The 16,268-nt window shown below is 36.9% G+C and overlaps 1 protein-coding gene across 26 annotated transcripts in view; it reads right to left on the bottom strand.

The window, feature by feature from the left end:
* Positions 1–16,268, bottom strand: part of ANK2 (ankyrin 2) — a 687,167-nt gene that overhangs the window by 165,619 nt on the left and 505,280 nt on the right. For all 26 annotated transcript variants that reach the window (XM_053569130.1, XM_053568642.1, XM_053568030.1 and 23 more), the window contains 2 exons: positions 7,423–7,521; positions 4,559–4,657 (listed from right to left, as the gene is read on the bottom strand). In XM_053569130.1, the coding sequence (XP_053425105.1) occupies positions 4,559–4,657; positions 7,423–7,521 (198 nt within the window). The remainder of the gene's footprint in view (positions 1–4,558; positions 4,658–7,422; positions 7,522–16,268) is intronic.

The raw sequence follows: 16,268 nt of genomic DNA, 5'->3' as shown, positions 1-16,268 counted from the left end.
ACAGCACTCAACAGAGGTGATGAAATAAGACTCTGTTTCAAAAACCAAAAGAATACTACCTATCAAAATTGGCATTGCATCATGGGGGAATAAGGCTCACATGTATCTCATAGTTTATGTAGGAAATGCAGAAAAATCCAGAAATGTGTACATCTCCATAACCTATAAACTCTAGCATTTTTATTGAACATTTATTCCTTGGAGATTTTCAGAGAACGTTTTACCTTCTTAATTCAAAAATAAGTTTAGTGTATTCAATGCCATTCCTATCAAAATACCAACATCGTACTTTCAAGATTTGGAAAAAATGATTCTGCGTTTTGTATGGAACCAGAAAAAACCCCATATAGCTAAGGCAGTTCTTTGTAACAAAAATAAAGCTGGGGGCATCAGCATACCAGATTTTAGTCTATACTACAAAGCCATAGTGCTCAAGACAGCATGGTACTGGCACAAAAACAGAGACATAGACACTTGGAATCGAATTGAAAACCAAGAAATGAAACTAACATCTTACAACCACCTAATCTTTGATAAACCAAACAAGAACATACCTTGGGGGAAAGACTCCCTATTCAGTAAATGGTGTTGGGAGAACTGGATGTCTACATGTAAAAGACTGAAACTAGACCCACACCTTTCCCCACTCACAAAAATTGATTCAAGATGGATAAAGGACTTAAATTTAAGGCATGAAACAATAAAAATCCTCCAAGAAAGCATAGGAAAAACACCAGAAGATATTGGCCTGGGGAAAGACTTCATGAAGAAGACTGCCATGGCAATTGCAACAACAACAAAAATAAACAAATGGGACTTCATTAAACTGAAAAGCTTCTGTACAGCTAAGGAGACAATAACCAAAGCAAAGAGACAACCTACACAATGGGAAAGGATATTTGCATATTTTCAATCAGACAAAAGCTTGATAACTAGGATCTATAGAGAACTCAAATTAATCCACATGAAAAAAGCCAACAATCCCTTATATCAATGGGCAAGAGACATGAATAGAACTTTCTCTAAAGATGACAGATGAATGGCTAACAAACACATGAAAAAATGTTCATCATCTCTATATATTAGAGAAATCCAAATCAAAACAACCCTGAGATAACCCCAGTGAGAATGGCCCACATCACAAAATCTCAAAACTGCAGATGCTGGCGTGGATGTGGAGAGAAGGGAACACTTTTACACTGCTGGTGGGACTGCAAACTAGTACAACCTTTCTGGAAGGAAGTATGGAGAAACCTCAAAGCACTCAACCTAGACCTCCCATTCGATCCTGCAATCCCATTACTGGGCATCTACCCAGAAGGAAAAAAATCCTCTTATCATAAGGACACTTGTACTAGACTGTTTATTGCAGCTCAATTTACAATCGCCAAAATGTGGAAACAGCCTAAATGCCCACCAACCCAGGAATGGATTAACAAGCTGTGGTATATGTATACCATGGAATACTATTCAGCCATTAAAAAAAATGGAGACTTTACATCCTTCGTATTAACCTGGATGGACGTGTAAGACATTATTCTTAGTAAAGCATCACAAGAATGGAGAAGCATGAATCCTATGTACTCAATTTTGATATGAGGACAATTAATGACAATTAAGGTTATGGGGGGGGAAGCAGAAAGAGGGACAGAGGGAAGGGGGTGGGGCCTTGGTGTGTGTCACACTTTATGGGGGCAAGACATGATTGCAAGAGGGACTTTACCTAACAATTGCAATCAGTGTAACCTGGCTTATTGTACCCTCAATGAATCCCCAACAATAAAAAAGAAAAAAAAGTAAGTTTAGTGGTCTATTTCCAAATAGCACAGAAGTTTGTCAAAGGCAAAGAATATGCAACTTCCCATGTTTCTATAAATTTCAGATGATTCTGTGTCCCAATGCTGTGAATTATGTTCTTAGAAAGAGATAGAAGAAGGTATATTTTGAATACAAAATTCAGATTTCATGCTGTGCCTTTCAGATTCTTACATTTTATTTCTGGTTTTCAAAAGGAAGTTGCTCAACTGCCATGAACATGTCTCCCCCCCATCCACCTGATGCCTAACATTGTCACATAAACAAATCTGTGTCTTAAGACAAGAATGAGGGGAATCATATATTAAGAGGGACTCATATCAACCCTCAATGGTCCTAAAACCATGACTTTGGGGATTTTCTTAAACATAAGGGCAAAATAATAAGCCCATTTAATAAATAAATGCATTTTTATTTTAAGCACTGAATTATAAAATGTTCAAAGAAATAACTTTTTATCAACTGCTAAGGATGGCTACCTAAATCCAATAAAAATAAACGTCATAGTCCTTATCAAATGACTTAGAAAAACATTCTAAAATGTGACTATTAATTATTCTCATTCTAAATCTTTTTCTCACAGAATGAAAATTAATTTGAAGCTATTTATCAGGATTCTTCACAATATAAACATTAAATTGAGCTAATAGTATACAGCATAAATAGGATTATTTCAATCTCTTAGTGATGATACAAACCTTTTAAGATCTGTTATCATCTGGCATGATTGTGACTTATAAAGGAAAGCTGCATTGACTCTGAGAGCAAATTACTTACTAAAAAGTTTTAGTGTTTTCCTTAAAAAGTCTTCAAAACACACAAGTGTCTAATAACCACTGTATAATAACTGATGTCATAGATTTTAACAGGCATTTACCTTGCACCTTTTGCCACTGGTCAACTTTTATGACATCACTATGTTCAACCAGTCATTTTGAGAAAAATAACCATGCTCTTTTCATAGATTGTAACAGCACCAATGTATATGTGAATTTCCTGTCAAAGTAGGTGGGAGCTCCCATGAGCGATTGAACTTAATCAAGCTTTCGTTTCTGTGCTTTGTAAGTGCATACTGATTCAGGCATTTAATTGAATCTATGCTTAGTGAATCTTACCGCATACAATATCTCACATCCAGTTTTCTCTCACATTTTCTAAAGCAATAGTTCTTAAAGTGTGATCCCCAGCCAGCAAACATCATCTGAGAACTTATGAAAAATGAAAATTCTTAGGTTCCACCCCAGGACATATCAGATACTCTGTGAATCCTAGACACGTGTTGTAACAAGCTCTGCAGGTGATTATGATGCAGGCTAAAGTTTGAGAAGCTCTGCTCTAATGCAAAATGATGTTCTCTTGTTATAAACAACAGCTATTATCCCTTTGTACCAGTAGATTTTATATTGTCTCCAAGTCAGGGTTGCTCTTGTACTTGTATAATGTACAGGTGTTCTTTATAAACAGTACCAAATTTTAAAAGTTACATTTAATAGAGGTTTTAGACTCAGGCATATTCACTAAACACATTAAAACATTGATGTGTATTTAACTAAAAGTTTCACTTGTAAAGAAAAGAAATGTGACTAAAATAGTATGATATTATAGAGATAAAAATGAATGACATCTAAGATCAATGGACTTTTCCCTATAAGCAAAATCAATGACTATAGAGCTGATCTAACCTTTGCCTTTGGTATTTTCTGAGTCCAGAACTTATCCCATCTATAAAACCAGAGCCAAGTCTACATAATGAATGAGTGAAGTATACAGGTAATAACTAACCCTACTCAATGGCTTTCAAAGGCAAGCTGGTTATTATCCCGAAGAACGGATAGAAAAGAGCTGGCTTATTTTGCCAATATCCCCTGTGATGTTGTGTGTTATCAGAAAAGCTAAAGAGAAAACTTGAAAAAATAGAATGAATTTTATTATAAAAATATACTCCTCAATTCCTATTTCATACCTAATAGATATCAAGAGTAAAGGTTTGGGCAAAACACCATTTTCTCCCCCTTTCTACGAGAAAAAAAAAAAATAGGAACCAACTGTATAGTATAACTTTTATTAAAAAAGTGTTTTAGGGTGGCGCCTGCTGCTCAAAGGAGTAGGGTGCCGGGCCCACATGTCGGAGGTGGCAGGTTCAAACCCAGCCCCCGCCAAAAAAAAAAAAAAAAAAACTGCAAAAAAAAAGTGTTTTAATTTTTTTCTTAATTTCATTTTAAAACCATGCTTTTCCTATTTATAATTATATGCATCACAAAGCTACGGGGCTTGAATTTGCCTCATATTTCCCTTAGCAGTTTAGTATTGCCCACATTTGGGGTGTATGGGAATCAACGCAGTACAATTTCCACTTTATAGCAGATTTCCCACCAGAATCTTAATCTTTTGAGTATTTTTAAAGTTTAAGCAGAGAAAATACTTTTATAGAGCAACACGGAACTTCTGCAAATAATTCATATTTCACAGATGTCACTGATATTCTGGAAAAAAAAACACTTTATTTTCTTTTTAAAAATACCAAAAGATAATTATCAAGTATGCAGTTACATTAAAAGGGAGATTATGATATATCAAAAAATAAATTTCCTTGTATGAGTTTAAAATAATTTGGCTAAAATAAATAACAGAAGCATTTTAAATAAGTTTATCTACCCAACAGCCATTTACACCTGTTCACTCAACTTCATGAAACTGTTCTAATTTAAATTTATTTACATTAAAGAAAATCTGAACATGATACCTGTGACTGTGCATTAATATTGGCTCCTTCCTTAACAAGGACTTTGACGACCTCTGCTTGGCCAGCCAAAGATGCGATGTGAAGGGCAGTGTTTCCTTTCTGTTTGGGAGAAACAAAAGAGAAAGTCCAGTATTAGAAGTTCCCAAATTTTGTAGAAGTCAAAATATTGCAGGCATTTTCATTGGCTAATTGCCTCGACCAATTAAAATGTGTCATTTTATCAAGACAGTTCCCCATTCTTGAAGGGATTATCTTTTCAAAAAAATTAACCAACACACATAGTGTCTTCCTTTTGATCTATCATAAGACTAAGCTAGTGTTGAGAACACAGAAAAACTGAGTTCTTAAGCAATCCAAAAATTTGGAGGGGGGCTATGACCAATATCTCATGAAAGTTATGAGATTTAATCAGTAACTGAAGAGTTCTACTATAAGGAAACATTAACTAAACAATAAAGGTTGACTGAGACATTGAATTTATTTCAACTTGCAAAGAAAAGCTACAAATTTTCAGCGGTATAAAAAATGATGCTGCTGACAGGTGTGTTTCCAGACACTAGCGCACATATGTGGTTGTTGCTCAAAATATTTTAGAATTTAAAAATATGGGGCAGCGCCTACGGCTCAAAGGAGTAGGGCACCGGCCCCATATACCAGAGGTGGCAGGTTCAAACCCAGCCCCAGCCAAAAATTGCAAAACATGAAAAAAAGAATTTAAAAAATACATTTTGCATTAATCATTTTGCATTTTACATTAAGTTACCAGTAATTTCTACCATTTGCTATCAAAATTTACCATCCACAGCACCAATCACTAATGAAAATAATTTTGACCTTTTCTGAAAATATAATATAGGCCAAGAGATTAAAAATGCTGATGATGTAATTAAAATAAATAACAAAAAGAAAAAAATGAAAAACAAACAGAAACCTGTAGATTCCAAGCCTTAGTGTCTCCTTTTTAAATGAGATTTTCTTCCAGAAATTTCTACATTCCAATCTATGATTAAAAGTAAACTTACTCATTAAAATATCAATAAAGTTTAAAAGAAAGGAAAAAAATCAAATATTAAACCCTTAAGCAATCAAAAAGTGGTTGATTTAATGAATATATTATATTAACATGGGCAAATCAAGGGAGGCAAATAATCTGATCCACAGTCAAATTGATATTTCTTAAATCTTTATTCAACGCTTATTTGGTGTCAAGCCAAAGATGCCATGTGAACACAGCCGTGTTCCCTTTCAGTTTGGGAGAATGAAAAGACAAATGTTAATTAAAGTGTTTACTTGCTCTTTATCTTCAAAGTAAGACATTTATTGCATACAGTGAACTTTAACTTCTTTGGAATCGCCGGAGAGTAATTTGTTTTTCTCTTTAATTTTTACTAGAATTGCTGTCTACTCTACTATAAGCAGGATCAATGTATACTTTGGCAGTGATGCATGAGGCCCCCTGGAAATCCAGGGTCACTGGTCATATTTCTAATTCATTCCCACATTCTTTTTTGTTTACCTCTGATTGGACTAATGTCCTAGCCAGAGGCTTGAGTAAAACTGACTTGTCTCTTTGTGTTTCCCACAGTCATATTATCATATTCCAGCCCTGGTCAGCAGGCTTGGCTCTGTTTGTTGTTTTGTTTTTTGTTTTTTTGAATAGAAATTTCATCTTCAAAAAACAAAGATTTGTTATTACTGATATTTTTAAAAATGTCTATTTTTTATTAAATGATTATCTGAGTGGTTCCACTATATTTTAGCAATACCAATAGCAAGAAGGGAGCAACAGTTTCTAGTGTATTAAGCATCTTGTACATTTCTTAAAAAATGAATCCAATTTCTTAGCAAGCACACATTATGGTAACAAAGTCTCATTTTACCCTCACAATTCAATTTATGATCCAAAATTTCCTTTCCATTAGATTATAAAGGATTCTGCATATTCTCATACCAAACTGAGTGAACACATTTGAACAGTGATCCCCACCCCCAGGGGCCACGGCCAGTTAGGAACCTGACCACACAGCATCACCACCTGAGCTCCGCCTCCTGTCCCATCACCCCTACACACACACACGTGTCTCATCTGTGTAAACTGTCATGAAACCTATCCCTTGTGCCAAAAAAGGTTAGGGACCACTGCTTTGGAAGATAAATTATTTAAGCCAGGTGGGTGGGTCAGTCCCGTAATCCTAGCACTCTGGAAGGCCAAAGTGGAAGGATCCCGCTGAGCTCAGAAGTTTCAGAGCAGTCTGAGCAAATGCAAGACACCTGGCTCTCCTAAAAATAGAAAAAATTATCCAGGCATGTGGCAGGTGCCTGTAATCCCAACAACTCAGGAAGGTAAGGCCCGGGGACTGCTTGAACACAAGAATTTGGGGCTGCTGTGAGCTAGGGCACTCCAGCCTGGGCAACAAGACAAACAAACAAAACAAAAAATCTAACAAACAAACAAAAAAATCTAATTAACTGATTAATTTAACGAAAGCATGAAAATTACTTGTTTGTCTCCACTGAGAAGTTTACCATATCAATTTATTTTTCAGCCAAAAATGATGAATTCCCCTTGGGAACAGGTGCTATTATACCTATTCTATTAGCACAGAAGACTGTGCTAATCCTCCCTCTAATCAAAGCAGAAATGACACATCAGGAACTAGGTTTACAGACCTACACAGCCTCATGTCTGATTAAGTCCTTAAACAAAACAATTCAAATTCTGCAAAGTTTAATGGAATGGGTTTCAATTTTAGTTCTGCAGAGTTAAGAATCCATCAAAACTCTGAAATAAACAACTGGGAAATGAAACTTTAAATAATTTCCTCTTTCCTAAGGAAAATAAATTTTAGCAACACGAACATTACCTTAGTGGCAGAATCCACAGATGACCCTCTTCCCAGCAGCTCTTGAACCAGCCCCACATGACCTTCCTTGGCAGCCAGATGGAGAGCATTGAGTCCATTCTGAGACAAGAAACAACAGACCTCTGAAGTCAGTGATCAGGAGGAGGCAGCATCCTAATCTTACTCAAGCATACAACAGAGAGATTGTATAGACTCTGATCTCATCATCTTTTTCTACTGTTTTTGTATAAACTAGAATCTATTATGTTCAGGGGGACTTAATTCAGTGCCCTTGATTCAGAAAGGCAAAAAGGTAGATACTCATTAGAAATCCAAATTTCGCAACTTCATTTAAACAATTTCTTTTATTAAACTGGAAAATTTCTAAATACTTTTCTAATGAGAAGGAAAAAAAGAACAATTCTGTATCATTTATTGTGCCAGCCAAAACTAAAATTCTGTCCAGTTTCTGCAACATACAGACTTTTAAAGAAATCTTACTTTTTAACAAATGGGAAAGGAATGTCTTTTTGTAAAGTGTTTAAAAAACCATAGGACAGGTCTCAGTGCCCGTAGCTCAGTGGTTAGGGTACCCGCCATATACACCAGAGCTGGCAGATTAGAACACGGCCTGCGCCTGCCAAACAACAATGACAACTGCAATAAAAAAATAGCTAGATGTTGTGGTAGGTGCCTGTAGTCCCAGCTACTTGGGAGGCTGAGGCAAGAGAATCACTTAAGTCCAAGAGTGTGAAGTTGCTGTGAGCTGTGACAACACGACACTCTACCGAGGGGGACATAGTGAGACTCTGTCTCAAAAAAAAATAAAAAAAAGACAATCCCTGGGCGGCGCCTGTGGCTCAGTCGGTAAGGCGCCAGCCCCATATACCGAGGGTGGCGGGTTCAGGGTGGCGGGTTCAAACCCGACCCCGGCTGAACTGCAACCAAAAAATAGCCGGGCGTTGTGGCGGGCGCCTGTGGTCCCAGCTACTCGGAAGGCTGAGGCAGGAGAATCGCTGAAGCCCAGGAGTTGGAGGTTGCTGTGAGCTGTGTGATGCCACGGCACTCTACCAAGGGCTATAAAGTGAGACTCTGTCCCCACAAAAAAAAAAGACAATTCCTGTGTGAACACAACTCTATGATGATAATCCCATACTTAAAATACATTTCATACTATGTCTCTGAATTGAATTTTTTTCAAAAGTTTAAAATTTGATAATCTCTGATAGTACCATAAAATCTGGTTTCAGCCTACCTAAATCCCTAAAAATTAATTATTCACCATAGCACTGAACATATTTTAAATATGTCTAAATATGTAAAACTAAATATGATATTTACATATATTAAACTGACATAAAGGTTAAAAATAGATCTTACCATACAAATATATTTACAGATTACCATTTGGGTAATTTCATGCATGTGGTCACTGTATATTTTATACCTAATAATTTTGTTAAGTGAAAAGTGTCAGGCTTTTATAGTTTATATATTTTTATACTTGACAAAAAAATTAATATTTGTTTTTCCTCTTTGCTAAACATGCCCTGGTTTTAACATTTGAATAGACAATGATGTTGTACATCAATACATGTATAGTTTCTATACATTTACTGTCACAAAATGATAAGAAATAAAGCACTTTGGAAATTTACTGTTGTAGTCCCAGAAAATTTACCGAATAAATCAATAAAATATTAAAAACTTAAAAAAATAAGAGTTTTATAACCTCTGATTCTACCAACATGCAAATGATGCTGTGTCAACTGTACACAAGTGACTTAGCCAATAAAAATTATTTCCACTCCTATTATCATTTCAAGAAAAGCATTACATTTTAAACTTGTTCTCTAGAGTTAGGGGCAAGAAGGCTCTTAGAGCCCTATGTCTCCAGAGAATAACCAGGATTCCCATCACAAAAGTCAAATTTTGAATAGATCGTCAGAGGGAGAAAGAGTTATGATAACAGAGAGGCAATGGGAGACGCTGAGGGTGGAGTTGGAAGTGGATTGACAGGGTGGGGCTCCTGAGTGACCCAGGGAAGGGGTAAGCAGCAGACCTTGGAACCTCCCCACCCCCGCCCTGCTCCCACCAGGAAGCTTTGCAACTTTAAGTGAAAAGTGTTCCTCAACACCCCCAGGTTTCCAGAGTACTGGGGAGAACTCAGGTGGAGTTTTCAGAGGGCACAAAATTCTGGACTCCAGTGCTAAGAACTAATCAGGAGCCTCTCCCTCCACGATCTGACATTGCATGGCTGCCACACCAGGGAGGGAGATGAGAAACCGAGCTCTCCTGAGCTCCAGGCTCAAGTTTATCCACTGTGACTGTGGGGTAGAGTGGAACCAATAGGAGCTCCATGCCTAAAAGTCTTTTCCTGGATCTGCTTGCCTGTCTTCTTCCACAGAAAATAGCACGCTTCCCCCACAACCACCACCAATGAGACTCTAGTGACACTCCACATGGCTGTCTTGAGTCTTCCTTGGGTAGCCCAATACCTGCCTGCAACCCCCAGTCATGGTTGGCACTCCCTTGGACTTGGGTATTCTAGGAACCCATACTACCAAGACTCAACTGTGTCATTTGGAGACCTGGAAAGACTTGTGAACTGATCTCAAGTCGGGAGGGAGCTTATGTGGAAGGGTGTGGTGTGTATTTGTGCTGCAGTGCACACACAGGATAGCCCTCCCCCTACCCCTACCCCACCCCTACAGAAACAGTAGCCATGATTTGTGTCCTGGCCATGGAGGCTTGCAGCCGGGTTAAATTGGTCTGACTAAGGGCAGTCACTTTGGACTAGTCTGGCCAGTTTGGCTGGTTGCCAGTGGTCTGAAACTACAGGGTGATTCACTACTTCAAGGGAGGAAGAGGGACCTGAACCCACCTTCTGGCTCTTATACTGTGGATTATGGACTCCACTCCTCCACGAGCAAGTTCTTTGGTTTGGTGAGTCATCCTCATGCCCACTCCAAGGCTTCTCCCAGCGGCCGGAGAACTGACCTTTGACCTCCACTGGGATAGAACTTGTGCTAGTCCATGGGGAGCCTGGACATGGCCTTGCCTGATGAAGTTCCATCTGGCTTTGCCCCTTCCATCAGCCTTGGAGGTGATGGATCACAAGAAGGGGCCAGTTGGATACGTCTAGTCCCTGCCCAGTGCCTAGGACTATGAAGTGTTTCTTCTGATACACTCGAGCCAGACCTAGCTCCCACAAACAACACATGGAACTCTCTCCTGCCAGCACCACCTACTGGTACAGAGGTTAACTTGTATAAACTATGTGATCATTTGCTGATTCAGTCATATCGGGTTTGGCCAACTCTTCCCCACAAGCACCACCTACTTCCTTGGAGACAAAAATGGACATCCCAACATATTATTTACTGTCAGAAGCACACAGGGCTTAAGAAAGAAATATGATTCTACAGACCTCCACCTCTCTTTCTTTGCAGGAGACTGGAAACCTGCTCACATGGATAGTACATATCCAACATGATCTACGAGCAATTAGCATTTGAGAAAACCACCACATTAAGGCTATCTATTACTAAAAATTTACTTGGAGCCTTGGTTATCTGAAAGTAGCTGTAAAAAAAGCCAAAGATCTTTACCTAACAAATACTATAGGTAAACCCTTAGAGAAAGAAAAAAGTACCACCTAAACAAAAGTAAAGTGAAGAAAAAAAGAAGTAGACAGCTTCTCTAGATGAGAAGTAATCTGTGCAAGACCTCTGGCAGTATGAAAAAGAATAAGAGTGTAATGATATGAACAAAGGATCACACTAGTTCTAGCAAGGGACTCCAACAGAAAAAAAACTTTAAATGTCAGATAATGAACTCAAAATATTGAGCACAAGTAAGATGAATGAGATCTAAGAAAAGTTTGAAAACCAATATAAAGAGACCAAAAAAGATATTGAAGAGAAGAAAAATTCACAAAAAAGATAGATAGATTTTTTAAAACAGAACATTTGAAAATGAAAGACTCATTAGAGAATTACAAAATACAGTGAAAGTTTTAAAAAACAGATTAGGCCAACCCAAAGAAAAAATTAAAAATAAAGCTTAAAGATAAAGCTTTTGTATTAACCCAATCAGTCAAAAATAAAATAAAAGTTATCACTGACAAAAGATGAAAAGAATAAGGTCTTCGAGAAATATGTCTAAATGTAAGACAAAAGAAATATGTCTAAATATAAGAATTACAGGAAGAAGATAAAGTAAAAAGCATGGAAAACCTATTCAAGGGAATAATAGGGGAGAACTTCACTGGTATTGCTAGAGATTTAGACATTCAGACATAAGAAAGTCATCAAACTCCTGGAAGATTCATAGAAGATAGAATATCACTAAGGCATAGAGACATCCAACTAGCCAAAGTCAAAGTGAAGAAGAAACTCCTACAAGTTGTGAGCCAAAGGCATAAAGTGACTACAGAGGAAAACCCACCAGACTTACAGCACGCTGCTTACAGAAAACTTATAAACTAGAAGGAATTGGGATCTTATCTTTAGTCTTCTTAAACAGAGAAACTGTCAGCCAGGAATTTCATATCCTGAAATCAAAGTTTTAAAAATGAAGAAGGACTAAAGTCTTTCCCAGAAAAGCAAATACTAAAGGAATTGATCAATACTAGACCTGCCCTACAAGAAACACTCAAAAGTGCCCTACGCATAAAAAAGAATAGTCAATACTCACCAGTTTAAAAATATTCAAAAGTAAAAATATACAACTCTTACAAAATAGTAACATGAGGGAGAATACAAAGCAACAAGGTAACAACATGGTAAGTGGAACAGTATCTCCCAATTTAATATTAACATTAAATGCAAATATATAAATACCCCACTTCAAAGACCTACATGGCTGAAGTGGATTAAAACTTTTTCAACATCACCAATCATTGGGGAAATGAAAATTAAAACCACAATGAGATATCACCTTAATTTAACCTATGAGAAAGGCAGAACGGTCATTATTAAATAGCCAAAATCCAATAGATGTTGGTGCAGATGGACTGCAAAGGGAATGCTTATATGCTGTTGGTGGGATTGTAAATTAGTACAACCTCTGTGAAAGCAAGTACAGTGATTCTGCAAAGAAATAAAGGTAGACCTACCATTTGATCCAGTAATCACACTACTGGGTATCTCCCCAAAAGAAAAGAAGTTATTATATCAAAAAAGACACCTGCACTTGTATGTTTATGGAAGCACAATTCACAAATGCAGAGATACAGAATCAACCTAAGTACTCATCAACTGATGAATGGATAAAGAAAATGTTTTGTATATACACAGAGGCTGTCTGGAAAGTAGACATGTCCAGCCATGGAATATGAAAAATAGTATTAACAGTGGTTAGATACTTTCCAGAGAGCCCACACACACACTCACATAGACGTGTGTGTACGTACACACATGCATGTACGCGTGTGTGCACATACACATACACTCCATGAACTGCTACTCAGCCATGAAAAAGATTGAAAAAGGTCTTTTGCAACAACATAGCTGGAAGTGGAGACCATTATCCTAAGTGAAGTCTCTCAGGAATGGAATAACAAACACCACATCTTTTCACTTATACGTGGGAGCTAAAAGAAGCATTTACATGGTTATGAAGAGTGGTATAATGAACATTGGAAACTCAGAAGGGGGGTGGGGAAGAGGCTAAGGAATCAAAAATTACCTATTGGGTGATGGGGACCCTAGAAGCTCTGACTTCACCACTACACAATTTATCCAGCTAACAAAAAACTTGTATCCACAAAATCCATAAAAATTAATAGAACAAAAGATACACCATAACCTGCTAAAAAAATGTTTTCTTATATAATTAGCCAACAGTCTCCATGGTAATGTGAAGTGGTCAATGTAAATCGATAGACGTAATCTACTTCAGAAGCAGGGGATAATCTGTGGAAGGCAATGTGATCATAGGGTAGGAATATTTTAAGGAGATAATTAAACCTGATGTTACTCAAGAGCTGTTAACTTCCTTGATAGCTTTTTGTTCTACGTATTTTTCTGTGTAGTATTCTATTACTTTTCCTAAATTGCTTACAAAAAGAAATTTTACTCTGAATCATGAGCCATTCTATAAATGTTTTTGGAGCATGGCTCAATTATCTCAGTAAGAATCAAATGTTCCAGTCATGGTCTAGATGGGAGTTGTCTGAACAGCTTACATTTTAAGATGTCTGTTGTCAGAAGCTGTCTGCTCTCCCTTTCCTCATTTCAGCCCTGCACCTCCATCTGAGATTTTGAAACCTGAAATCTGAAAGGACCTTTGAGACTAGATAGTCCAGTGATTTTCTCAGCGCTCAGCCACAGGCCTCAGGCACAGTATCTATTCAAAATATATTTTTGGATAACTAAATTAATCTAAGGATTGCATAGATAGAATAGTGTGTTAAAGACTATTTTTTCAACTAATCCAAAGCATTTATTTGAAAGAAAAGATCACATCATCTCTAAAGTTTATAAGCTTTTTATGTATTTGGGGTTTTGCCCAAATGGGATTAAAGATATTTAGTTTGGAGATATTTTTCCCCCAGGTTCTTGAGGCCTCTCTATGGAACATCCGAACTTACTCTGCCAGGAATAATCTTCTTTCTAACATTTGATCCCATATAATTCAGTAACTTGGAAGGGGGGAATAGTCAGCTATTTGGTTTCCTCATTAAAGAATTTAACTAATTATTTTCCTTAACTCTTTTTTTTTTTTAATGAATTGATACCTTTTTATCTTTGGAGGTCACAGTAAGATAAAAAGATGGAACAGTGAACTTAGAGTCAGACAATCTGAGATTAAGTCCTAGCTAGATTTCTTAAGAGCTTTATGACATGGAGCCAAATTCACCAGCTATCTGCACTTCAGATACTTCACTCACCTCACCTGGTTGCTGGGATGGAAGGGGACAAAGGAGCGTAAATGAGAGGATACGTGAGGGTCCCACGCAAACTGAAAAGGGCTGTACGATGAAAAGTGTTCTATGGTAGCCACAACAAAGCTGGGGCATATTGTATGAAGTTCTTCTTCAAGACTAGAGGAATGAGTTATTTTTTTTTTTACTCTTCTGCAATTTGACCTTTACAAGTTTAAAAATAGGGCCTTTGTAGCGATCATTTATAGTTCACTAGAATTTACGGAATAAATCACTTTCACTTAAAAAAATTATTTAGTCTTACACCAATGTTTATTTAACATTAAGAAAAAAGCTTAACCCAAAAATTGAAAGTGCCAGCTGAGGGAAGAAAAGGAAGGTTTCTGGAGCCCAGTGGCCACTCCAAACAGACTTCGCCTCCCTTAACTAAGCCCTGGCTTCTGAGCTGTAATCAGGTGAAGAGGGACGAGGAAAGGGAAGAATCCCCTCAATACTGGCCAGTGACTTCGCTTCCCTTTCCTTCATTTTCCTATTTCATAATATTATATCTTTTTATACTGTCATGGAGAAATGTTTTACTATGAAAATCTTCAAGTCTTATACACAGGGTGCCCAAAAAATGCATATACATTTTAAGAAAGGAAACAGCTGTATTAAAATTGTAATAATATATACTGATAACAGAAGATGAATATAAGTCATGTTGAGCACCTCTTGTAATTGCAGAACTCAAATGTAACTTGAGTATTACAAATTTAATGCAGTTTGTTTTTTTCCTTTTTAAAAATGTGTATACATGTTTTTGAAATCCTCTGTATATCAGCGCTATTTTTGTGGACCAGAGAGCCAGTTGTTAAAAATTTGCCAGCAATACTACTGTTTGAATGTCAATGTTTGAGATGGTGTTACAACATTTTTATCTTTCAAAAAATAAGAACTGGAAAAACAGCTCCCCAAGGAGAAACTTCTCTTGGTTACAATGGCCTAAATGTGATCTTCATTTAGTTCTAAAATTCTATAATGTGGGCAACATGTGGGATAAGCCTCTAGGGGATCTTGTGGCATCAAATAATAACAATAATAATAATCATCCATTTTTAATTTCAGCTGTTCTCAATCATCGGATTCATATCAGTCAATAAAATGATATTATTACAATGTGGGAGTCAGGGATAATCTTGCTCCTCCTGATAAGGTTTCCAGAGTTAGAGGCAAAGACATTACACTGATAGGTAAATATATAGTATAATCAGATTTGTAGTACAGAGATGTGCTACCTAATAAACTTTGCATTGAAATATAAATTTATAAGGAAAGAATTTTAATACGTATTATGACTTGAGGAAACTGCATCAAGGTCTAGATTCACCTCTAGCAATTGTCTACATGTCTCACCAGTTTCACCACATCAAAGTACAGGCTCATTTCTATTGATAGATATTTGAACGGGAACCAAAGAAGGCTACTATTGATAAATTCTTGATGCTACCTTATGCCAGTAAAATCATATGAACTTGAGGCTTTTGAAATAATCAGCAAATATTCACAGAGCTCTTATTGTGAGCAAGATATTGAGCATTATAGATCTGTGAGTTCCAGACAAGGTGTTACCTCTGATACTAATTTTATACTAATACTGTCTCTATATAGCCATGTATCATTAAAATGACTAAATATATACACCAGTTAAAAGTTAAGGAGCAGAGTCAAAAAGGTACAGCTAAACTCACATGCAGTTTAAATGCTTGCATCATAGCCCATTAAACTATTTTCACCTTAGTACAAAGTCACGACTAATACAAACTTATTAAGGAGTTTGACCAGTAAGTCTCTGCTAGGTACCCACCAAGAGCTCAGCTCTAGGTGCCGCATCCTAAGAGAAAAGTAAAGGACACATGATGTAGTTTTCTCCACAAATATTTACTACTAAACAGCTGAACATCAACTCTACGCTAGCATATACTTGTCAATGATTTTA

Source organism: Nycticebus coucang, chromosome 1, assembly GCF_027406575.1.
Source record: "Nycticebus coucang isolate mNycCou1 chromosome 1, mNycCou1.pri, whole genome shotgun sequence".
Classification (NCBI taxonomy): domain Eukaryota; kingdom Metazoa; phylum Chordata; class Mammalia; order Primates; family Lorisidae; genus Nycticebus; species Nycticebus coucang.
Note: the sequence above shows the minus strand (reverse complement) of the source record. Positions and strands in the feature narration are given on the sequence as shown.